This window comes from Haliotis rubra, unplaced genomic scaffold, assembly GCF_003918875.1.
Source record: "Haliotis rubra isolate DU_JTF1 unplaced genomic scaffold, ASM391887v1 Scf400, whole genome shotgun sequence".
Classification (NCBI taxonomy): domain Eukaryota; kingdom Metazoa; phylum Mollusca; class Gastropoda; order Lepetellida; family Haliotidae; genus Haliotis; species Haliotis rubra.
The window spans coordinates 750,361-776,793 of record NW_025767081.1 but is presented as its reverse complement, the minus strand read 5'-3'; the positions used below and the strand labels follow the sequence as shown (position 1 = coordinate 776,793).

Sequence of the window (26,433 nt, the reverse complement as noted above, 5' to 3'; positions counted from 1 at the left end):
TATCAGTCTATCTTCTTTTTTATTATTTATTTGAAGATCGGAAATATCAGGGTCCATATTTCACAGAGCGACTATTGTATCTCTCCCTTGTACATACATGCAGCTGTAAGTTCGCTTTGTGTGATAAGTCAAGACATAGGAAAACACACTACAACTTATTTCCATATACAGGGAATCGCTCATAAAATTTCTGGATTTTGTAATATCATTCATAAATACTGAAGGACTGAAAATAGAGTGGCCCTTAAGTATATTACCCATCAGTGGTGAAGTTACACCCACAATGCACACAAGCAGAATTGCTATTTTGTATTTACATCGAATCATATAATTGCAAACAATTAATACTTTAAAAAATTAAGACATGTTTTGCCATATTGGTAATTTTTGTAAGTAAACAAAATTATTATTTACAGAAAAAAGAATATCACATTTGTATATAAATATATAAATATTGAAATACAACATCTTTATTTGTTGAAAATATATAGAAATAGATCACACGTCACATTTACGAGGGTTACTAGATTCAAATATCACAGCTTGTATGATACACGTACATACAAAACAACAGTAAACCTGTAATACTATAACAGTACATGAAGTGACTGTCAATTGTATTGTAAACTCTCCCAAGCTCTTGATATTAAACAACCTTAAATCATTTATATCGTAAATGCTCACACGCAGAATAATACGCCAATCACGCTTACATTAGTGTTTCTTTTTCACAGTAGCATATTTTTTAAATGATTATAAACCTTGAAAATATACATTATTATCTGTTAGTTTCACATGCTCTCTGAGTGTATATAACTACACCGTTATAGAACTGTTCAAAATGGCGTTAGTAAAGTAAACTTTTATACTAAGTCCACTTACATTATCCCTTAGTTTAACATCAATGTTAATTCCAGAAATACTTATATTTTCGAAACATTTACTTTGTCGAAAAGGTAAACATACTATCTGCAGATTTTAATTTAATATAAGCCAGATTTTCTTATCAAATGACGCTCATAATCAACATTGTCGGACAATTTTGTATCAATGACTGTCTAAAAATAAATTCGATATTCCAACGTTTGATGTTCACAATATCGGGTTTTGTGACAATACAAAATCAAACATAAACGTAAACAGAAACATCATTAATAAAAACACATGAAACAAAATGCAAACAACACGACGAATATTAATCAGATCACTGTATCTATACATAGAACGGGGTTATAGTCATGAACAGAATGCAACATGTATAACATGCGAAAAACTAAATCATTCTTGCCCTGAATTGTCTGTTTTTTGTTCAATAACTAGGTCAGTGTGACTGTCCCGTAGCAAAATACGAAAGCATACATATGTACCCAAACATTGGTGGGACCAAAGACGTATATACGTTTATACGCCTTTGGTTGGACTGGCCATTATCGTTTATCACAAGATGCACAAAATAATTGATGTTAAAACAAAGCTTATAAAGATGCATTGTGACGACTTTAAAATAACAGAGTGCACCTGTACTACGGTTTTCATCGTAATTCAAATGCATTGCGCTTTTTAAGACTATTTAATTGAAATTCCAACGCAGAAGTTATGTGGCCAATAAAATGCATTATTAGCTTGAATGGCCGCCGCGCCGGAAGAGTATCTTCTCCAGTGTGAGGAACGGTGCTTCAAAGATACTGGAGAAGAAGAACGCCGCCAGGTAGGTACAGATCACGTGACCCATGTACAGGTAAGCCTGAAACACATTTGATGTCACGTGATACGTTTATGAAAACGCAGAATCAATGACAAATAAGATAAATCCAAAATAAGCAAATGGTAAAACCCTCTTGAGATATGAACAAGGCATTGGATCGCAAACTTAATGCTTGATACAAAATCATCTAAGCTTTGCAACATGCCTCTTAAGCATTTCCGTCATGAGTGAGCGAGTGAGCCTAGTTTTACTTCACGGGTTCCGTCACGAAGGTCATCACGAATCCCAGTTGCATGTCAAGCACAATATATACAGATGCTGCTGAACTGGTAATGTTACTGCTCAACGATGACGACTGGGACCCCGAATGCTTCAGCTGCCAAGCCGTTTCCTGTATGCTGCCTCAAGTTCTCACGGCGCATCTTCTTCCATTACGAATGCTATTACTACTGCTACCAGTGCAGCTGACCCGTGAAGATCCGGGGTAGAATAGGTCTTCAGCAACCCATTCTTGTCATAAAAGGCGACTATGCTTGTTGTAAAAGGCGACTAACGGGATCGGGTGGTCAGGCTCGCTGACTTGGTTGACACATGTCATCGGTTCCCAATTGCGCAGATCGATGCTCATGCTGTTGATAACTGGATTGTCCGGTCCAGACTCGATTATTTACAGACCATCGCCATATAGCTGGAATATTGCTGAGTGCGGCGTAAAACTAAACTCACTCACTCACTCCAGTGCAGCTACTGCTACTACGCGGCTAATGTTAGTGCTGCTACGTCTGCTAGTGATGTTGCCACTGCTACCCCGACTACTACTACTACTACTACTACAACTACTACTGAAATAACAACTTTGATATATTACTAGTATTACTAGTAGAAGCTTTGCAACTACTACTACCCCTTATTTCGTCAACACCACAGATACTTCTGATACTGAATATCACTTATGCGGCTGCTGCTGCTGCTACTACCACTATTATTGCTGTCGCTGCTACTGCTGCTACGACTTCTTTACCAACCACTGCAACAGTAGATTCTGCTTTAACTTCACTACTTCCGCCATTGCTTGAGCTACTGTCAAAATAACACAATATGGGTCACTCACGATGTCGTAGTCGCTGATGTAGAGGAGGGACTTTCTGCCGTAGACATAGATAATCATCATTATGGGATGGAGGAGGTAGGCGGCATACGTCAGCCTCGACAGCGGGATGATGCCGCTGAAGGACAGGATGCTGTTGATGATGCCTGCAACCGGAAGAATAGGATATCGTAGTGACCTTGACATTGATATATGCGATATCGATTACGAAATTAATCCAAGGTGTCTTAAGTCTTTTATATTTAATAGTTTCTGCTGAAACCCAAGACACGCGGACTGTGCTGATAACCTGGATTCACAATGACGGCAAATCTGTACGCGTGAAGATCCGAGTATGAGGCGACTAACGGGGTCGGGTGGTCAGGCTTGCTGACTCGGTTGACACATGTCATCGTATCCAAACTGCGTAGATCGATGCTCATGCTGTTGATCACTGGATTGTGTGGTCCAGACTCGACTATATACAGACTGCCACCATATAGCTGGGATACTGCTGAGTGCGGCGTTAAACAACAAACAAACAAACAAATCTAAATAATTGTACTATTGAGTTGTGCAACGTTCCACAAAGCGATCTTAGCTACGTTGATAACAATGTCATGTTTATTAAAATCCCTGTCTAGTTTCTGAGACGAACAGTGTGTGAGGGAGGATGTTATTAGTCCAGTGGGTGATACGTACCTCCTTTTCCATTGTGACACGCGTAGACGATCCAGGCGACACACATCGCCCACAGCGGCCTCCCGAACGATTCATAAATTGACGTTCCCCACCTCGGCCATGGGTCCTTGCCATCAGCGCGGTAGTCATACGTCACATAGCACAACGTCACACCCACAGCGAACGTCAGAATCCAGCCAATCAGAGCTTTTTTCTACAAAACACAACATGTACATTTACGCTGCGGAGTGAGTGAGTTTAGTTTTACGCCGCTTTTGGCAATATTCCATCAATATCACGGCCGGGGACACCCGAAATGAGCTTCACACATTGTGGCCATGTGGGGAATAGAACCCGGGTCTTCGACGTGACGAGCGAACGCTTTGACCACTAGGTCACCCCACCGTAGAATCAACAGCATCACACCATGCTGTTGTAGACATAATTTTACATCATGACCTTTAGTTGCGTAACGTAATATTTTTTGCAGTTACGGAATAATTTGATCGGTGAATTGAAAACGACCTCATTATATCAGCTGACGATCAATACAAACACAGATTAGTTATGCCAATTGTCAGTGTGTTTCCACTGTTGATATGAATCATCTGATCTCACATAACTGAAACTTTCAATTAAGTGTATAATAAATAATGTTTATCGACATTGCAGAATATATAATCAGTAATTATCCGAAAAACTCTAACCGTATCCGCAACTTTCAAGTTTGTGAGACAGACATAACGTCACGTTACTCTGGGATAATCCGACGTTATGATACAATTGGATAACGTCATGTGCTTTCATTACAACTGATGATGTAACCGAGTAACAGATTAAAATAGTGACAACCAAATCGATTTACAATCCAAATTGAATTATATGAAATACGGTACATTACTCGCAAATCAAAATGGCGTGTTTTTCTTCAGCTTGGGAATTAAAATAGACAAGATTCCTGTCAAGAAGCGAGTTCATAAGCAGTTAAAATCTACAAGATATCTAGTATGCGATTCATCCAATCAAATCCATTCAGCTTAGTGTTGAACCAATCAGATGCTTACGTTAGACAGCGTTCCTTTCTTGGTTTTGAACATGATGTAGCCGAGGAGGATGCCGACACAGTAGGCACCGACACGGGTCCAGGGGACGATGTACACGTCCGCCCAGTAATGGGGATTCTCCTTCATCCTGTACACCAATAAAAACATGATACGCCATTAACTCAAAAACTCTTTTCATGGCGTTTTGACCATGTAACTTCTCGACAAAGACCATTCATATTGTGATCAGTGATTGATATATTTATTACTTTTTAGGGGAATTTAGAGCATATATATTCCATATCACATGACATATGCAACATTTTGCTTAAACTGAACTCTGTCAGTCCTAATAAACAAAACAGTCGTGATCAAATTCTACATATTTCCATGACCCACGCTTGCCCTAAGAGGCGACTAACAGGATCGGGCGATCAGGCTCGCTGACTTGGTTGACACGTGTCATCAGTTCCCAATTGCGTAGATCGATGTTCTTGCTGTTGAGGTTAAAGAAGACCCGGGTTCGAATCCCCACATGGACCACAATGTGTTAAGCCCATTTCTGGTGTCCCCCGCCGTGATATTGCTGGAATATTGCTAAAAGCGGCGTAAAACTAAACTCAGTCAGTCAGTCTTGCTGTTGATCACTGGATTGTCCGGTCCAGACTCGATTATTTACAGACTGCTGCCATATAGCTGGAATATTGCTGAGTACGGCGTTAAGCAACAAATAAACCACCTGGGAAAGTTACTTAATGTATTTACCCGTGAAGATCCGATTTAGAATTTGGTCTTCAACAACCAATGCAACGGGATCAGGTGGTCAGGCTGGCTGACTTGGTTGACATATCCAAACTGCATAGATTGTGATGATTTTGATCCAGAGTCGAATATTTACAGACCACCATCATAAAGGTGGAATATTGCTGAGTGCGGCGTTAAACAGCAAACAAAGTCAAATTTGGTAAGTGTAACTAATTTATTTCACGATAGCTCACCTGAACATGTCTCCGCCGTACTTGTATTCCATCGCGAAAGAAGAGCCAATCCCGGCGAACATCATCGACACGGTCGTCAGGACACCAGCAACAGGGATGCTGGAGTAGCAGGAAACGTTATAATAAAACATATTTGGGTAGTTACCTCACCTTTATCTCATCGAGGGGCGGTGGGGTAGCCTAAAGGTAAAAGCGTTCGCTCGTCACGCTGACAACCCAGGTACGATTTATTACAGTCCGTTTGGCTCAAAAGCGGACCGATGAATTGCAATCTAACTCGAAAACTAATAAACATATAATACTCAATGAAACGCTGATCATAATCAAAACATCAGACCAACTCCGTGAGTTGTTTGCAGAATTTTTGTCTTAAAAATAAAAAAAGTTGTTTCACAAACTATCATTAAAATATTTACACAGTTCACTATTTGTTACGAGGGAGGAGTGCAAAGAGAGGAACAGCCAGGTGTGCGAGGAAGGATGGCTGACTGACTGACTGAGTTTGGTTTTACGCCGCTTTTAGCAATATTCTAGCAACATCACGGCGGGGGACACCAGAAATGGGCTTCACACAATGTACCCATGTGGGGATTCGAACCCGGGTCTTCGGCGTGACGAGCCAACGCTTTAACCACTAGGCTACCCCACCGCCCGCGAGGAAGGATGGAGACGGCACAGCACAGGTGGATGAATCAATAACTTTGTCGGCACTTCTCGTACACCTGGCTCGTACACACTGCTTATGAGTCAAACGGACTATACACGAGTAGAATGTGAGGTTCGATTCCCTACATGGGTACAATGTGTGAAGCCCATTTCTGGTGTCCCCGGCGTGATATTGCTGGGGTATTGCTAAAAGCGACGTAAACAGAAAAAAATATTTCGGGATCTTGAATAAATTTTAGGATTGCTTTCAAGGTCGTTTTCTCATACAAACGTACCTCTATAATATTGAAGATCCCTAATAATTTGTTTAGCATATAATGAATGAACCAGATGTAGTTCTTATGATCTTGTAATAGAAAAGGGTAGACATTTAGGGATACCGCAGAAAACTGCTTGTGTAAATATAATGTTGTCTTGATTGTTTGTCCATTGTATACCAATACCAGAAAAGAATACATAAAGAAATATTTCTATTTGAACCCCCGAATAGACAAATTCTATACCCACATGTCATTCCAAAATCAAACAGTCACAAAATACCTTGCAATGTATATACCATGCAATGAATACCAGATCCTCTGCAATACAGGCCCCGATTTCTCGAAACAAACTTAAGTCTTAGTTTCGACTTAAGTTAGAGTTTTTACTCAAATTTGAGAAAATGCATTTCCCAGAATGAACTAAAATCGATATTAAACTCAAAAATAGTAGACGATTTGAGTTTGGTGGATAGATTACTTAAGCTGTTTGGGCTTTTTTATTTAAAAAATGCAGTTAAGTTAAAAATTCAGCTGTTTTAAATTGCCCAACTCAGTTTGAAATTTGAGTAAAAACTTAAGTTTGTTTCGAGAAATCGGGGCCTGGGCCCCGTTTCACAAAGCTCTCGTAAGCCTAAGATCTCGTAACCTTTCTCGTAGCATTCGCACCTCCTATACGCTAACATAGGAAGTACGAATGCTACGAGAAAAGTTACGAGATCTTAGGCTTACGAGAGCTTTGTGAAACGGGGGCCTGATGTGATATTATTTACGATATATTCATCTCTATTGTACCATCTGCTACTGTGTGTAAAATGTACTATAGGCCTACGGCCTTTTCAGTACTGTAAATAAAGATTGAATGTACCACTCACCGATGAAGAAGGAGGATAAACAAAGGTGAGATGACGTAGAACTGCATATCATCAGCTAGGTACCACGACCATCCCAGGCACTGTGGAGGGAAGGGTCACATACAGTAAATGACATAAATGTGTTCCCCGATGAACAATACTAAAACCTGCGTTGTGTTTGTTCAGCGGTTAACGCCGCATTCAACATTATTCCAGCTCTGCGACAGCTGTGAGTAAAATAGTATCGAGTTCGAGCCTGGACCATACAATCCAGTGATTCACATAATTGGTACACGGTGACATGTATACAAAGGTCAACGAGGGTGTCGATCCGATCCCGTTAGTTGCCTCTCACAAATTAACATTATGAATATTCGTTTTTAGAAACGACTCCTTGTCTATCGACGAGACAGACGAGTTCATTTAGATTATCACAAATTCACCTTGGTGATTTTCTGATGTTGATGTCGTAATAAGACTTAAATGAATGCTGAATTATCGCGACCATGTCGTGCAAGACGATGATCGTTTGTGATCTTTCAAGGCATCATCGCCCAAATTCACACTAATTGCTCAAACTATCTGAAGCGGCCATAAAATCTCCGCGATAGTGGTGACCATCGAACCACGGACCTTCTGATCCGAAGTCGGACGCCTTGTCCACATGGCCAAAGAGGTTAACCCCGTCAGCAAGCTGACAAGGTAAGGATGTCATTTGTGGGATGACCCCACGCCCTGCTACATATGGATAACTCGAAATACGTTTCCGACGACCAGGGAATTTCGTCAAATACAACACAAAAGTCGATTGTTACTGTGGACAAACGTCACCCTGGTGACCAACCTGGTTGTCGACGTGGACGAGGTTGTTGACGTAGAGGAGGTTGGTCCACCAGTACTGCTTACAGTTGTCCGCGGCCGGTAAGTCTGCCGGCCAGAGAGGTCCTTCTCCCAAATAACGGTACAGACACGAGAATGCCATCATGACGATCATGTAGATGGGGGTCAGGCTGAAACAGACATGTTGTCAGCATGACTTAATAGAAACCCGATTACTTGATTTCGGTTGTCGATATTGATTATGCGATTGCGAAGATTAATGATATGGCTGTTAACACCAACAACGCGATTGTCGATGCTGATAGCATATTTGTCAACTTTGCGGACAATTGCCAACACTGATGATATGATTGTTAGTACCATCAACGCAATTGTCAATTGCAAAGCTTTCCTCAAAGCTAGGTCATTGTGCTTACTAATGGAGCAAAGAAATATTTAGTTATTATTCCGGAATAAGAAGATAATAGTTAAATTGACTTCAATATTCACCATGTATCTATACAACAACATAACCTGACAGATTTGGACATGGAAATAACCCCTACCGCCAGTATCTGTGGAAGTAGAACATCCCCATGTAGCCACAGTTGACGGGCCTCTTCTTTACATCCTTCAAGGTCAGGAAGCAGATCAGCAGACCACTGGAGACGAGAAAATACGTCACTTACAGGGTTACTTCCCCTTATTATCAAGCCGTTCAGGGTCAGCCGACCCCAAGTGAGTGAGTGCGTTGGGTTTTACGCCGCTTTTAGCAATATTCCAGCAATATCTCGGCGGGGGACACCAGAAATGGGCTTCGCACATTGCACCCATGTGGGGAATCGAACCACTAGCTTTAACCACTAGGCTACCCCACCGCCACCCCGACCCGGAGAGACAAGACATGTACAGATGTTAACTGAACACAAAACATAAAGGATTACCTCCCCTTATTATTCTGACATTCGGGCCGACTATCATTGACCAGTGAAGCGCTGTTACAACACATCGCTGTACAACGTCAACCCAACAATAGGAACTGTGTTCAGCAATGATGAGATGAAAGAAGTAAGACAAGTGGGTGGCGTTGCTTTGGCCAAATTTGGACCAGCATTGACCAGTGCAGCGCTATACAACACATCACATGACAAAACAGCAATTATTGTGTCTCTCTCTCACTCGGGATAAAGTTGCCTTTTTTAAAACTACGTATCCGTATCTGTTTATGGTTTCAACTAAAACGTTTGCAGATAGAACGGAAGGTAGCGGGCGTTTCCCAGCCCTGCCCTGATCTACTCCAGACAGCTGGTTCAAACAACGCGACACAGGCGTGTACAGGGTGGACTGAATACATGGTTTTCTGGGTTACTTCCCCTTACTACCATGACCTTTAGAACAGGCACTGACCACTGAATCCTCAGCTGTATTTGGCAATGTGTGTTTTGGGTCTACAAGTAAGTAAAGGGAGGTGAGTATTTTATCGACCAAGGGACGTGCATGTACTGCTCACATCGAACTGAAGGATATTCTGGCTACACGTGAAGTAATGTGGGCCTGGGTCCTGATCCACAAAGGGTTCGTTACGTTACGGGGGCGGTGGGGTAGCCCAGTGGTTAAAGCGTTCGCGCGTCACGCCGAAGACCCGGGTTCGAATCCCTACATGGGTAAGATGTGTGAAGCCCATTTCTGGTGTCCCCTGTCGTGATGTTGCTGGAATATTGCTAAAAGCGGCGTAAAACTACAACTACACTCCCTCGTAACGTTACGACCTGTCGTATCTCTATACTTTATCATTGGCTTAGTACCACGAACGTTTGTGGATCGGGCCCATGGAGCTTTCTTGCATGTGAAGTCTAACCTTAGCAGGAAGAATGTATCCACGGCGAAACCTGCAGCTTGGATTCCCTGGAAGGAGAAGCGATGGAACAGCTTGTCAGCGTCGATCAGGTTCTCTGGAAAAGATACACACATAACCGTGTGAAGAAGATAAATTGCTTGTTGTATATACAAAATGTATTATGCCACACCATTCCGGCTATATCACGGGTCTGAACGATTTCAGCTCTCCGAGTGGCACCATTGCGACCCCCCAACTCTCCAAGTTGCACCAAGTCTACAACCCAACTCTCCGAGTCGAAGCAAGCCGACTCACAAACTCTCCGACTTGCACCAAGCCGACTCCTGAACATTCAGCTTTACTTGACTCCCGAACACCAAGCTTTACCTGACTCCTTGACTCCCGAACACCAAGCTTTATCTGACTCCTTGACTCCCGAACACCAAGCTTTACCTGACTCTTTGACCAAGGACAAACATTCCTCCCTGTATGCACTCACCCGTCGTAGGGTTGTCAGTGGCTGAGATGATGCCGTAGTTGTAGGTGTGGCCGAGGATAACCCACAAGATGCTGAAGAACCTGATGCCGTGCAGGCAATGGATGGCGTTAGGGTTCTTTGTCCCGTTCAGGATTTTGGGGATGTTTGTATACAGAGAGAATGCCTTGGTCAACTGCTGACACACTGAAACAGAAATACGCCATGTTGTGGAAAACGGTAGCGACAATTGCATGGGATAAATTGTGTATGTGTTTCGGTCTTTTGGGGGAATTTGGGAATACAATTGTATGGGCTACATAATAGTGGACACCATACATTGTAGTCATACTTGGACTCAGTTCTCCCTTGTAGCAAGCAAAGCCTTTAACCACTAGGTTTTCCCATACACCTGGTGGTAATAATACCCCTGCATAAGTCTTCTCCATATTATTTGAACGCTGGGGTAGCCCAGTGGTTTAAGCGTCCGCTCGTTACGCAAAAGACCCGGGTTCGATCTATGTATGAGTTTCCTTACGCCACTTTCAATAGAATCACTTATATCACGGTTTCCCCGCTGTTGCCGGCTCCTCGCATGCCTAAGGGACGCAACCTATCTTTAGACGACTAGGACACCATATGAAATGGTAGCCCGAGCGCTTCATTTTTTGTAATCAGACCTTTTTCTTCAAATGTGCAAATCAAGATCAAAACTGCCTCAGTGGCACAAATCCACGAAGGTACAATGTTTTCTGTTTTTAGATTTTGAGCTGACAATGTGCATATGCGCTATACCCCGTTCAACAAAGTGATCGTTGCTATGAGTCGTACGTCTGTTTGTTTGTTTGTTTGTTGTTTAACGCCACAGCACAATATTTCAGCTATATGACGGTAGTCAGTAAATAATCAAGTCCCGATCCCGTTAGTCGCCTCTTACGACAAGCATTGGTTGCTGAAAACCAGGGCCCCGTTCCTCAAAGCGATCGTAGCGCTACGACAGTCGTAAGTCTATGTTAAAGTATGGGAGTTACGATCACCTTAGCGCTACGATCGCTTTGAGGAACGGGGCCCAGTTCTAACCCGGATCTCAACGGCACCGTATGTCTATGTAAAAGTATGATAGTTACGATCGCCTTAGCGATACGATAGCTTTGTGGAACGAAGCCCCGGATCGCTTGCGCCAATGGTTCGTATATACAAAGGAAGAATACCTGTTTGTTTCGGTTTCCCTTTGGAGGGCCTGCTAACCTTGACCCCCGAGGTGTTATTGATCTTCCTGGCTCCACCATTCAGATACTCTTCTCCCAGGTCTCCCTTGTCGTTCTGGTGGGGGGTGTAGGCAGGGGGGAGTTCGCCCGCTGATTTCAGCTCCATCACATTCTGACTACTACCCTCATCCGGACCGGCCACGTAGCCACCATTAACGTTGCCGTTGATTTTACTCAATTCGTAGGTGTTGTCGCTCTCTTCGTTATCAGTATTGATGTTGTCTTTTATCCAATCGCCGACTCCATCCACGAGAGTGGAGAATACCACGACGACAACGAAGACCAGTAAGATAATGCTGTAAAGAGAAATGTTTTCTCGAGTGAGTGAGTGAGTGAGCTGGGTTTTATGCGGCTTTTAGCAATCTTCCAGTTATATCACGGCGGAGGACACAAGAAATGGGTTTCAACCGGGCCTTCCGCGTGCCGAGCGAACGCATTAACTACTAGGGTATCCCACCGCCCCTTCTATCTCGAGATAAGTTTGGATGCCGGGATGTATTGTGACACCCAAAAGGAAGTTAGTTTGTTGTTTATCACCACACTCAGCAATATTCCAGCCATATGGCGGCGGTCTGAAAATAATCGAGTCTCGACCAGACAATCCAGTGATCAACATCACGAGCGTCGATCTACGCAATTAGGATACTATAACATGTGTCAACCAAGTCAGCGAGCCTGACCACCAGATCCCGTTAGTCGCTTCTTACGACAAGCATGTGTTGCTGAAGATCTGCAATTCTAACCTCTGTCTTCTCGGGTTAGGACGTACTGTGCCTCAATACAGTGAAAAAAATAGGACTCCAAATCCGTACAGAGCACAGGATTTTGCTATTGGGGAGACTCTCTGCCAAAATTCCTACATATGGCGACTGTTTATGTGCCAATCGATCCACATACAAAGGCGTAACCACGATGTTTTGACAAGTACTTACGCAGCAACGAGTCCCGATGTGTCTTTGGTGAGATCCTTGTCCTCGAAGCAGGTGACCGTGTGGGGTGTCATTCCTTTCCCCTTGATAATTCCTGGAAGGATAGAGCATTGTCACAGCTGTTTCAGTACATCAGTTGTACATCATGATGGTGTCCAGCCGAAACGACCGGCTCATGACACTTCACTGCTGTTCCCGCAATCAATGCCAATGAGTGCCGACAGAAAAAAACCGCGTGTGGACCTTTTGGTTTACCTTTGTGTTTACATTGTCCTTTAACACGTGTTGGCCAAATTCCGTGTGTTATTGGGTATTTAAAGCACGGGCTTACGCCGTCAGTTCAAAACGAATTCCCGTGCTTCAAATACTCAATAACACCCGGAAAGTGGCCAACATATGACGTGTATATCCTAAATGAAACACGTCAGACATCTGAGCGAAGGCATCTTTACATCCTAAGAGAAATAGTTCAACTACATCTGAGACTGTATATTCTAAATTGCACATTTGAGCTAAGAATCACTGTATCTAAAACGTACCTAGGTGAAACGTCTCGGCGATGTCATCACTGTATCTAAGCAGTACGTATGTTAAACATTTGGGCGATATCGTCACTGTATCTATGCGGATCTGAGTCAAACATGACTGTATCTAAGACGTACCTAAGTCAAACATGACTGTATCTAAGACCTACCTAAATCAAACATGACTGTATCTAAGACGTACCTTAGTCAAACATGACTGTATCTAAGACGTACCTTAGTCAAACATGACTGTATCTAGGACGTACCTAAGTTAAACATGACTGTATCTAGGACGTACTTAAGTCAAACATGACTGTATCGAGGACGTACCTAAGTCAAACATTTGGGCGATGTCATTGCTGTGGCAAGAATCAGGCACACACATTCCCCAGGAGAGACTTATCTTGACCCCGCGTGTGTCCTGAAAGAAAGTACAATCAAAACAGTGTGTCCGAACTGCCATGTCATCGTCACTTAACGATAACAACCGTCTCATCAAGGAATTACTAAAAGTGAACGCATATTTCTATAAAAAATTCTGCCTCAATTTTTCATATTAAATATATATTGATATTTGGAACTGATATCAATGTTTACAAAATTGTAAATCTATTCCGAAATTCAAATCGTTCACTTTTTATGATGTCATATCTTGTCTTCTTGCACCGCAATGAATTCATAAATATTGATTCTATGGGTATTTACGCAGCGTCAAAGATAACGGCCTTTGCGCTTATCAACATGCTTTGTCACTTTGAAAGCAGAATTAATGTCATTCTTAGGACCGAAAGTGCTTAAAAATTGATTGATTAACCACATTGTGATCACTGGATTGTCTGGTCCAGACTCGATATCTACAGATCGCCTCCATATGGCTGGAATATTGCTGAGTGCGGCATTACACAAACAAAGCAACAAACACTGACTGACTGAGTTTGGTTTTACGCCGCTTTTAGCAATATTCCAGCAACATCACGGCGGGGAACACCAGAAATGGGCTTCACACATTGTACCCATGTGGGGATTCGAACCCGGGTCTTCGGCGTGACGAGCCAACGCTTTGACCACTAGACTACCCCACCGCCCCAAGCAACAAACAAAACGTACCACATTGAAACTTTTGATCACCGCTTCCGGAAGTCTGAACTGGGCTCTACAGAACTTCCCATTGAACTTGATCGGGGTCGAGAGTGTCCTGTTTCCCAAAACGACGCCCGCCGGAAGTCCCGCCTTGATGGACATGCAAAGGTCATATGACCCGACCCAGTAGAGGGAACCTTTAGTGATACCACCGGTAGGTTTACCGAAGGCGTCGAACACTGTCAAAATGAACAAAGTAAAAGATATATTCACATGATAAGGTTTTCAAAAGTTTTCCATAAAAAAATTGAATATATGTGATGCCAAGATTTTGGAAAGCAAGGAGGCCCAAATTAATTATGTCCACGTTTGCAGCGTTTCACTGCCATATAGCTGGAATATTGCTGAGTGCGGCGTAAAACTTAAGTCACACACTTGCAGCGTTTCAGCGACTGTTTTCATCCTGCGTTTTGATGACGTTTACAAATGTTTGGTCATAGTGTATATTTTCTGATACTTCTATAGGTAGATTCTATAGGGTTTATGAATACATGAGGAATTTAAGTTCAACTGTCCTTACAATCTGTTCAGAGCTGTTCTGTACGGGAAACGTTATAACTACTGCTACATGATTCTGTGTTCGGGTATTCGTTTGTGTCTTCAGTAATCTAAGACAATATGCAGCGATAAGCAGTCTGGTGAAAGAGACAGAGACGTTATATTTGTTGGAGTGACACCTGTTAATTAATTATGAAAATGAGACGTTTAACGGAGACAGTGTCAAAACCTCTTAGTGCGTTATTAACGCTGACCTTTATCTAATTATTGTGAGATAACCTTTATCACTAGGAATATATACAACGCCAAGGTTAAACTGCAGGCCCTGGTTCGTGGTTGCAAGGTCAAATTCCAGACTAGCCAGCAGTGTGCCCTGGATAACTGACACGACAATGAGTGAGGTCTTACGGTGCTACGAGCAAGGCACAGCAAATAGTAATATGAACCAGGTATCGCAGCCATGTTGATAATCGATCACATAAACAGTAAACTATCCCACCACTCTTTGTCCGTTCTGGGTGATCTTGTAAAGACAGGGTGTATAATTACGAATTGTTACAAGAAATTCCTTATTCACATGTTGATTGATATAGCAAACAAATATACTACTTAAATATTTTTTTAAAACACCTGTTCTTGTATGTGACGATGATTAATTTGCCATGGCTTGTTCGTATTGGAACAGTTTCTACTTATCGCGGGTGTTCTTTCACCTTTTTTTAATAGTATATGTGAATATTTTACTCTTTCCAAAATTAAAATTAAATTAATTCAAACCATGCTTTTAAACCAACACAATATCTAGTTTAGATTCCAGTGTTTAAGAGGGGTGTACCAAGGAAGATAAGCTCGGGTTTAACGTCTCCTGGAGACGGAATTATGGGCGGATTTTGTCCTCACGTCACGTCGTATTATCCTTGTTTGTACACTCAGGGGTGAGGTGTGTATAGAGGGGTACCCCAGTATTCTCTAGAGGCCTCTAAAATTAATGTGTTCCACTTTCTGGATGGCCGAGATAACAAATTCAGTGTTTGCATTTGACAACGTTACTGTTACCACTGTGTTGCAGGGTGACCCTACACGCCAATATACCGTGGGTGGATTAGGAGTCCTCTTTATCACTGTAGGTGGCTTTTGATAAGAACGGATTTGGATTGAGAGTTTTTAATATGGAAATATATACTAGTAGGTGCGTGGCTGAGGTTGGACTTCGCTTGGGATTGGTGTGATGGGTGGGTTGTGTAGGGTGGGTTGGAATGGGGTGGGGTGGGGTAGGGGTAGGGGTAGGGTAGGGGCAGGGGCTGATAAACAGGACACAATTTTCACTTGGATTAAATGATGGGGTGGAATAGTACGGGGTTGCATAGAGGCGTTTAATAGGACGGGGTGGGATTGGACGGGACATGATGGGACGGCCCTGGATGGTGAGTGAGTGAGTTTAGTTTTACGTCGCTTTTAGCAATAATCAAGCAATATCACGGCGGGGGGCACCAGAAATGGGCTTCGCACGGGACTGGATGGGATAGGATGGGAGGACATTGGATGGGATGTGATAGGGTTGATTTGGATGGGTTGGAAGGTCGAGATGGTAGGCGTAGACTCGGATGATCATGGGACGTGAAGGGGCGGGGTGATATGGAGAGGGGAAGCACGGGACTGCTTGGAATTGGATGGTACTGAAGGAAAACCAAGTTGTATGGATAGTCAACTTCTTGGATGATACTAGTTGGAACTGGACGGGGTTGGTTAGATAGGCGAGAATGGGATGGCCATGTGACGTAAAGGGACGGGATACTTTAGGCTTTGCCTTTGGTTCATGAGGTTTTTATTCTCATTGGTTGAACTTGCAATTGGAACTAAGCTTAAGTGGCTAACAGACATACTACTCACACTTTGCTAAGGATAACAAAAATTCCCAACTTTACTTAAACATAGATTTATTATTTGAAACTGTATCTATCTAAATCTGGATAAATAATGATATGGTAACCCCACTTTAGGCAAACAGCCACTTTAAGCTAACCGTATGCACTTGAGACATGAGTAACCATGAAAATGGTTTCCATGGCACCAATCAACCATTTTGCAAATCATGGCACGGGTCATTGTCAAGTACACAACACCTGTCAATAGCAGGTATGGGATGCACAAGATGCAGTGACATACTGAAACCTAGGATCCATTCTTACAATAAGCTTAGATATTTAAACCATCATAGTTTTCTGTTGAATCAATGATTTGATCCTTAGCAAAGTGTGAATAGTAGTTACTTTGGCTCCGGAAATGTAATGCATATCTTGACAGATCTCAAACAAACCTTCGCGTTGACCTTTCATGTTGTATCTACCTGGTAACTTGAAGGTGCGTGTTTACAGAGGTATAGTCTAGTATTTAGTCATTCTAATTGCTTGGGGGTGTTACTCATTTATCGAACAAGGCAACTTCTTATCAACCTACCTCACGTATAACTCAGACAGTCTTTTCGAAATCGTATCATATGGTTAGACTATATAATCAGAGATGTGTATTGTAAATCCCCGGAATGTGTATTGTAAATCCCCGGGATGTGAATTGTACAGTGCAACCCTTCGCTCTCTAACTTCGTGGTTTTATCCACTAGGCTACGAAGGATCGCTGTGAAGAATGAGATTGTTTGTCAGTATGAAACGTGTGTTCCTCACAAGACGGGTACTGCGGGCAGGACACGGGTAGCACGTGCATTGCGCGTGCAAGGCAAGGTGTTGGCTGCCAGTCGAATCCCAGTTGACACCGGCTGTTCCATCATTTGCCGGCTGTCCCATCAATGGTGTTCTGCCCGGGGCGTATTGATGTCGATCGTTACATATTATTTTAAAAGATATTTTACGCAAAAACGGTTGATAAGTCGGAGAAACCACTCCTACTCGGGTTTACTAGAGATTGTGAACCCTGAGAGGAGGGGTGTTCCCGAGGGATGTTCCCGACTCTCAGTTATCGCCACTATATTGGAAGTTTTCAATAATGTGATATTTTACGATCAGTGATAGCAAGACAAAGTTGTATCAATCATGAATAATATCCTAGGTTTAGAAATGATCAGTGCAAAGTCACAGCAGAGGTCTGGGAATCAACTCACATCCCGGGGATTTACAATACACCTCCTGGGGATTTACAATACACCTCCCGGGGATTTACAATACACATTCCGGGGATTTACAATACACATCTCTGATTATATAGTCTAACCATATGATACGATTTCGAAAAGACTGTCTGAGTTATACGTGAGGTAGGTTGATAAGAAGTTGCCTTGTTCGATTGCCAAGCAATTAGAATGACTAAATACTAGACTATGCCTCTGTAAACACGCACCTTAAAGTTACCAGGTAGATACAACATGAGAGGTCAACGCGAAGGTTTGTTTGAGATCTGTCCGAAGGCCCGAGGGATGTTCCCGACTCTCAGGGCTCACAATCTCTAGTAAACCCTCGTAGTCGTGGTTTCTCCCATACATAGCTTCCGGCATATTTAGGGGCTATCACAAGTGGTGTGAGTGTAGAGTCCGTATCCAGCTATAACTGGGTACCCGGCAGGAGCAACGTAAAATGAGAGTAACTGGGTTTTACGCTAGTTTTAACAATATTTCAGTTTTATCACAGCTAGTTAGGGAGGTGTGCACGAAATAGCGCAAGCCGTAGATATTTACCACTTTCATTAACCCACAACAAGAAGTATGATTCTTCTTTGTTAAAACCCGTGCTTGTCGTCAGAGGTGACTAACGGGATCGGATGGCTAGCCTGGTTAATAAATGTCATCCTATCTCAACTGCAAAAATCGACGCTCATGATGTCGATCACTGGCTTGTCTGGCAGACTCGATTATTTACAGACCGCCGTGATATAACTGGAATATTGAGTGCTAAGTTAACAACACGAAAATATAACTGAAACACTGTTCCAACAGCGCCCGACCAGTGTAAGTACATGTCATGTTATCATATAAGTAACCTAGCAAATGTGGCTGAAATTAGAATTCCGTGGTCACATTTTGTCAGACCAAAGTTCAGAAACATGCTGAGAAGCACGCCCTCGCGGAGTGATTAGGCGGATGAACACATGGTAGGTGACACGTCCTTGGCGGACGAAAGGGTGGGTTCGGCTGATATACCCGTTTCTGAAACTGACGTCCATGAAGGTGGAATGCGTCATGCCCTCGTCACATGTCTGTCAGTGGGTGAGATTATCAGTGGGTTGCACTCAACGACGCCACGTTGTTTTATAGATCTTATGATATGTAGCTGGATGAATTAGGAAACCGTGTTAGTAACGCAGCTTCTTATCATATCATGATTTAAAAAAACAAACAACATACCCACTGACACTGATTATGTTGTCAGTAAACACAACCTTTGATAACTGGAGTGCCTTGTGCCTTGTGGAATTGTATCTGTAATGTGAACACAATGCTCGGTTGGCGATCGTTCGGTAGGCACCAATGGGTACATTGTGTGAAGCCCATTTCTGGTGTCCCCCGCCGTGATGTTGCTGGATTATTGCTAAAAACGGCGTAAAACCAAACTCAGTCAGTCAGTCAGTCAGTCGTTCGGTAGGCTACGCACACTCAGTGTTTCCGAGGGATAGGGGGGCCAAGTGGTCAAAGCTTTAGCTCGTCACGCCGAAGACCCGGGTTCGATTCCCCACATGGGTACAATGTGTGAAGCCAAATTCTGGTGTCCCCCGCCGTGTAATGCTGATGTATATTGCTAAAGCGACGTAAAACCATACTCACTCACTCATGTTCCCTAAATGTTTGTTAAGTATATTATCGTGAGTGATCCTTTTAATGTGCGGAATTTCTTGGCACTGCCGATAGTGAATCAGTATTTAAGTAACAGTTCAATGCCTGAAGGGAAGTAAAATTTCGAATGGGGTGGGGTTTGTAGGGAAGAGTCTCTTTCCTGAAAACAAACGAACAAAATGGTAAAACTCATGTTGTTTTCTCAAGTGTATCTGCGCGGATACATGTTTTCGGAAATAAACATATGTGGGTGAAGTTTGGGTGGGGAAGGGGGTCGTGGGATGATTTTAGAGTTGGATTTATTAGAAATAAAAATGCGGAAACAGCGTTTGTTGGAGGCAAATAATTGTTTTTCTTTCATCCTTAAGCAAAATATGCCAAAACGTTTATGTTTTTGTTTTCATATGTTTTACTTAATAAGTATGCTTGTTAAAAATCAATAAAAAGAGGTGTGGGGGTAGGGGGTCGGGGGTTGAGTGAGGTATGGGGAGGCTGCACACACAACACCCCCACCCAACCCTCCGGACGGACGTATACACAATATTGCATATGTTTTTGACTTACACAGTATTGTATCTAGTCTGTCTCACAGTCCCTGAACCACATCATTTCCCTACTGCCAAGCCCTCTCTGCAGTGCTAAAGCCCTAAATAAAGCAAGTCTAGATTTCCTCAGGTTCGGTCTGAATCTCTGTCTCCCTAGGGCTCCTTTTCAATATAAATGGGCTTGTTTGTTACTATCCAAATTATATATATTCAGAGACTAAGCCTTAGTCTATATTGTATCTGACAACGCGCTGAACCTTGCTGAAGACTTGCTGGGACCTTGTCTTCATTCAGGCACATGTCACAGTTATCCACATATTGAACCAGCCTAAATACCTCGAATATCTAATCATTATCTGCACGAAAGGTGTCTGATAAATCCTTTACTCATTTCTGATATGTTTAGCAATCGATGTGTAAAGATTGTCTTGAAATAGATCATACAAGATCATATTATAAATGCTTGGTTGTTGTTGGTACGTTAATCAATATACCAGTTTTATTTTAAATTAATAGAATGTTTCCTAATCCCAGTGGTCGAAATGGCCCTTATATGTCTGATATTTAGCTTAGGTGTCTTGGGTTATCTTCGCAGGTCTCAGTTTTGTGTAAGTTCGGTAACATTCAACTGATACCATTAGCCACGTTCGTTTCCATGTGTGTGTGTGTGTGTGTGTGTCCATTTTTGTGTGTAATATGGCTAAGATATTATTTAATGCGCTCTGAACTATTAGAGCACACAATGTATATAACTAGCAACAAACAGGAATATAAAATAACAAAGAGGTATATGTAACCATAATAATATGAATAATTCAATAAAATCTCAGAAATGGAAGAAAAGTTAACCGAAGGAAGAACCAGTCGTGGAAAACGATTATTCATATGTTACTGTTCAATAATTACAATGGACAATACATATTTGTCAAAAACACCAAACAACTCCCAACCCTCGTGGCGTGCTCATGAAGAAGGACGTGTAAGGAATCAACATCACTCATGCAACAATGGATGGCAAGATGTGATGGTTCCAGTGTTTATTTACAGTCGTTATCTGTTTATACTTTGAACAGGTGCGCGTAAACGTCCATGTCCGGTAAACGTAGCAAGCGTCAACCGACATATCAGATGTGCCAGTAGGAGACATTCCGATTGCTATTTACGGAAATGGCCGAGACGTGGCTTCTGATCACGTACGCTGAAGTTCCAGACCACGTGCTCAGCGCCTCGGATAACGTATCTTTCTACAAAAGTTACATAACACTTAAATGTGTATGAAATATGGCGTGCATATCAAGAATATTCGCCCCCGAATGCATGAACTGTGGGGGCTATGACATAGGCCAGTTATTACATTGTTCGCTCGTCACGTTACGCCCACGGACTATGTTCGAGCGCTAAACTGGTATAATTTGTGATGTAAGTTATGTTTTGACTTAAAGCGTCATACAACCATATCTACTCTATCAGTCCTTGGTCACACATGGCATTTTAGAAGGTGTGGCCCTTCATCCATCAAAAGACTCTGATTTTGATTCCATACAAGTTTATAATTTCTTTCTGCTGAACAGGCTGTTTTCAAAAGTGTATTAAAATAGTGTAGATCTCAGTTTGTTACCATTCGATAACGTGTTTTAAATTTTTGTCTGTATGTAATATACCACAAATTGTTAGTGCTGCGATATTATATTATATTATATTATATTAACTATATCATATCATATCATATCATATCATATCATATCATATCATTTCATTTGATTTGATTTGATTTCATTCCATTTCATTCCATTTCATTCCAAGGGGCGGTGGGGTAGCCTAGTGGTTAAAGCGTTGGCTCGTTACGCCGAAGACCCGGGTTCGAATCCCCACATGGGTACAATGTGTGAAGCCCATTTCTGGTGTCCCCCGCCGTGATGTTGCTGGAATATTGCTAAAAGCGGCGTAAAACCAAACTCAGTCAGTCAGTCAGTCCATTCCAAACTCAGTCAGTCAGTCAGTCCATTCCATTTATTTTATTTTATTTTATTTTATTTTATTTTATTTTATTTTATTTTATTTTATTTTATTTTATTTTATTATATTATATTATATTAATTATATCAATCAATCAATCAATCAATCAATCAAATATATTATATTATATTATATTATATTATATTATATTATATTATATTATATTATATTATATTATTATATTATATTATATTATATTATATTATATTATATTATATTATATTATATTATATTATATTATTCACATTTTAGTACCGAAAAATATGCTTCGTGTAGACTATTCGTTATTTTGTTCACTTTCCAGTGTTTCTGAAGATACATAATTGATACCAATAGATTCTATTCGCGTTTGACAAAAACTGATTGAATTCAGAAAACATCCAGACTAACATCCTCTGTGTCCATCACGAGACAGAGAGATCAGCTGATAGCCTCCTTAGTCTCAATTGTTTGTGTGTGACACTGCTTGGACTTTGAAAGCAGAGCAGGTAATGCGGTTTGAATTGATCACGCCTCCAACTACGACAGCTGACTGTGACCGCGTCAGTGAGATGATGTTGTTACACGCCGCACACGGGCGTTCCAGCTTTATCATGACGGCCTATAAATAGCTATGCCTGCGCTGACAGTGACAATCAAGTGCGTGCTGACCCAGCTAGTAATACCATGCTGGCAATGCCATTCTACCCAACTTGCATTGGAGTGCTAACCTGACTAACAATGCCATGCTACCCAACACGAAATATCCTGCTAACCAAGGACTAGCGTGCTTATCAACCAGCAATATCCTGCTAACCTAGATAGCAATACCATGCTACCCAACAGACAATAGCATGCTAACCCAGCTGGCAATGCCATGCTTGCCAACCAGCAATAGCGTGCTAACCTAGCTGGCAATACCATGCTACCCAACACGCAAGAGCCTGCTAACCTAGCAATAACGTGCTTATCAACTTGCAATATCCTGGTAACCTAGCAATAACGTGCTTATCAACCATGCAATATCCTGATAACCTAGCAATAACGTGCTTATCAACCAGCAATATCCTGCTAACCTAGCAATAACGTGCTTATCAACCAGCAATATCCTGCTAACCTAGCAATAACGTGCCTATCAACCATGCAATATCCTGCTAACCTAGCAATAACGTGCTTATCAACCAGCAATATCCTGCTAACCTAGCAATAACGTGCTTATCAACCATGCAATATCCTGGTAACCTAGCAAAAACGTGCTTATCAACCAGCAATATCCTGCTAACCTAGCTAGCAGCATCATGCTACCTAACAAACAAGTGCATGCTAACCCAGCTGGCAATGCCGTGGTTACCCAACTAGCAACATATGTTGACCAGACAAGCAAAAACGAGCTTACCCCACAAGCAATAGTGTACTAACCTATTTCACAATAACGTGCTAATTCAACCAGCAAAAATGTGCTAACCCAACTGGCAATAGCGTTTTAACCTTCACAGTGCTTTCAGAGTTTTTTTTATGTACTGAATATGGTGACTCTCCCCCTAAGGCTTATAATATTTCGTATTATATAACTATTTGTCATAAAATGCAGAAGCTCTGAAACCTTTTTAATAAGATGTTAGTCTTATTCATGACCCTCCCTGCACGTGCCTTTCATTTAATATGACCCTCCCCAGATACAGTTATGTTTTTGTATGAATTGTCATGATTCCCTAAAAAATCTGCTGCACACAGTCTGTTGACATAGACATGTCTGTCCAAAACTGTTTACTGTCTGTTGATTTCTAGTAAATGTAACTCTTATTTAGCAAACTCTGTTGTTATGACAACATTTACACTCATCACTTAAACCGTACACTATTCGTTTCGTATTCTGTCTCACAGTCCCTGAACCACACTATGTTCCCTACTGCCTAGCCCTCTCTGCAGTGCTAAAGCCCTAAATAAAGCAAGTCTAGATTTCCTCAGGTTCAGGTTCTGAATCTCTGGTCTCCCTGGGGCTCCTTTTCAATTTAGATGGGCTTGTCTGTTACTATCAAAATTATATATATTCGGAGACTAAGCATTAGTCTATTCGTTTCGCAGTGACGTATCCATCCTCGATAATCTTCAGGGTATACGTTACGATCACTCTCCGCTATACCCTGGATGCATCCACGGTTTGGCCCCATAATTATATTACCTCCCTTTTGCTGACTCCGCATTCTCACAGTAGCCAAATATAGCGGTCGCAGTCATGAAGGTTTGTTCGCAGTGCCACTCAGATTTTTTGGGAAAAAATACAGACAAACTGACAGATCTGAAACTTTCAAAAAATATATGAAAGAACTCCTTCTACCTCTTTCAGAGTACCTCTGCTTCAATTGTGTTGCCAAGTTTAAACGGTTAGATAATTTAAGAAGTCAGTTGTGATTGGTTCGCTCAACTTCCCAGCGTAGACACATGATTGGATAAAATGCTGGCCAAGGGAGGTAATATAATTATGGGGCCAAGCCGTGGATGCATCCAGGGTATAGTGGAGAGTGATCGTAACGTATACCCTGGAGATTATCGAGGATGTGACGTATCACGCTGTTGTCGAGTCTCTTCGTTAGGGTGATGGTTGGGCCAGTGAGTGTTTGAGTGTTGTTATACACCGAAACAGCGATACCCATGCTTTCTCCAACCTCGACGATTTACTGAGCCTAGAAATGGCATGCAAGTGGTTAATATCATGGGCGACTTATCTCGTTGCGGGGCGACACCATCCGCTATGCAATACACGGAGACCACCTGATCCTTACTGAAGCCGATGTTGGATGACAATTGCTGCATACCCCAATTTCTCACGGGATGTGATGTATTAATAATTAGATAAATATGTACTGCTAGGCGACAAATACACTCTTCAAAAAGAGAAACGCATGAGCCATTTTAGAAGAAATTATTGCGTTAGTTTAAGAACAATTATTTTATGTAATTTCAATGGCAAAAGGTGAAAATTCAAACGTCTATAGACAAAGTGCTTTTTGAAGAGAGTATTTCAACATGCTCTTCCAATGAAAAACGTGGTGTCGTTTTCTTGGCATGAATAAGTTGAAACCATTCATTCAGTCCTGATTTTAAAAATACTGTTACTAAATATACATTCAAATACATTGTGTCTATATGAATACGGTACCAAACCCATCATTAAGTTTGTAAAGGAGGGTGGAGACGTCGATGACTTGAATAAGGGTTATATGTACACAGGAACTCTAGTTGTCGTATATTGGGAGTTGTTTATCGGTTACCTAAGTCAAAACGCCACATACATGTGAAGTGGTAATCGTGAAGACCCGGGTTAGATTTGGTATTTCGCAACGTATTCTTGACGAAAGAGGCGACTAACGGGATCGGGTGATCAGGCTCGCTGACTTGGTTGACACCATGCGGTTGATCACTTGACTGTCTTGTCCAGACTTGATTATTTACTTACAGACCGCCGCCATACAGCTAGATTATTGCTGAGTGCGGCGTTAAACAACAAACAAATATACTTACTGTTGAGAGCCCAGGGAATGAAAGTGTAGTTGAGGTTGTCTCTTGGTGGGATTTGAGCGCTGACGAGGGCGTCCATGAAATTCATCATGTCGTTGTAGCAGACGTCGGTGATGGTGTCGTTGCTGGTCCTGGGAAGAAAATCACGAGCGGAATAACGCGTCAGGACTCTCCGGGCAGCTCTGAGTTTATCAAATCTTTTTAAAAGGCTTCCACTGATCGCCTGCTTTGTCCTTGGGTCGGTTTGGTTCCAGTGTTGACTTTGGACGTACTGATACACATCAGTGATGTTGACTCTGTGGAGCTCGTCTGCCAGGATTTCCAGGATGCTGGCGGTTTGAGGAGACCCCAGCACTCCTGGTAATAGATCCAGGACAAAGTCCAAAAACATGGAAGTTTTTGGGTCATCTCCCCCAACATTCAACAATGGCTTAGCAGCAGCACCGATCTTCAGCAGCTTACGGAACAGTTTGGGGTGTTTATACAAAGCGTCGGCCACAAACAGGGCTGTTTCATTCAGGGGCTGCTTGTCCGCGGTGTAACTGTGCTCTAAGTCAGCTTGCCCGGAAACATACGACAGAAATGTAAACACCACACCGGCGAATAATGCATGGCGAATCATGGCTCTAGTTCATCCAATTTTACTCAATGTATAGTTTCCGCTCTAACAGATGGTTTTAGAGACGTATTGGTCTTTACATTTCAGACTGAGGTCGTCGGAGGATCTGATATGGACAACTCACGAGCGCTACCAAACACGTCCGCTGTTGCCAGTCGTCGCGAGCTTTATGATAGGGAGTGTTCACAAACGGCCAA

General features: G+C 42.1%; 1 protein-coding gene across 1 annotated transcript; it reads right to left on the bottom strand.

Moving 5' to 3' along the window:
• Positions 1-26,433, bottom strand: LOC124287487 (O-acyltransferase like protein-like). The gene is made up of 15 exons (XM_046724041.1): positions 25,621-26,433; positions 14,251-14,462; positions 13,474-13,564; positions 12,623-12,713; positions 11,634-11,986; positions 10,447-10,629; positions 9,969-10,062; positions 8,677-8,772; positions 8,136-8,301; positions 7,313-7,392; positions 5,515-5,613; positions 4,538-4,664; positions 3,495-3,687; positions 2,817-2,959; positions 1-1,744 (listed from the first exon to the last, which is right to left on the bottom strand). Exons 1-15 carry the CDS (start codon positions 26,237-26,239, stop codon positions 1,619-1,621), a joined length of 2,673 nt encoding a protein of 890 aa, XP_046579997.1. The 5' UTR covers positions 26,240-26,433; the 3' UTR covers positions 1-1,618.

Coding starts and splice junctions, on each gene's coding strand:
- LOC124287487 (XM_046724041.1), bottom strand. CDS start 26,239: ATGATTCGCCATGCATTATTCGCCGGTGTGGTGTTTACATTTCTGTCG. Junction 14,463..25,620: donor CATTCCCTGGGCTCTCAACA/GTAAGTATATTT, acceptor TCATTTTGACAG/TGTTCGACGCCTTCGGTAAA. Junction 1,745..2,816: donor ACATCAGCGACTACGACATC/GTGAGTGACCCA, acceptor AATGTGTTTCAG/GCTTACCTGTACATGGGTCA.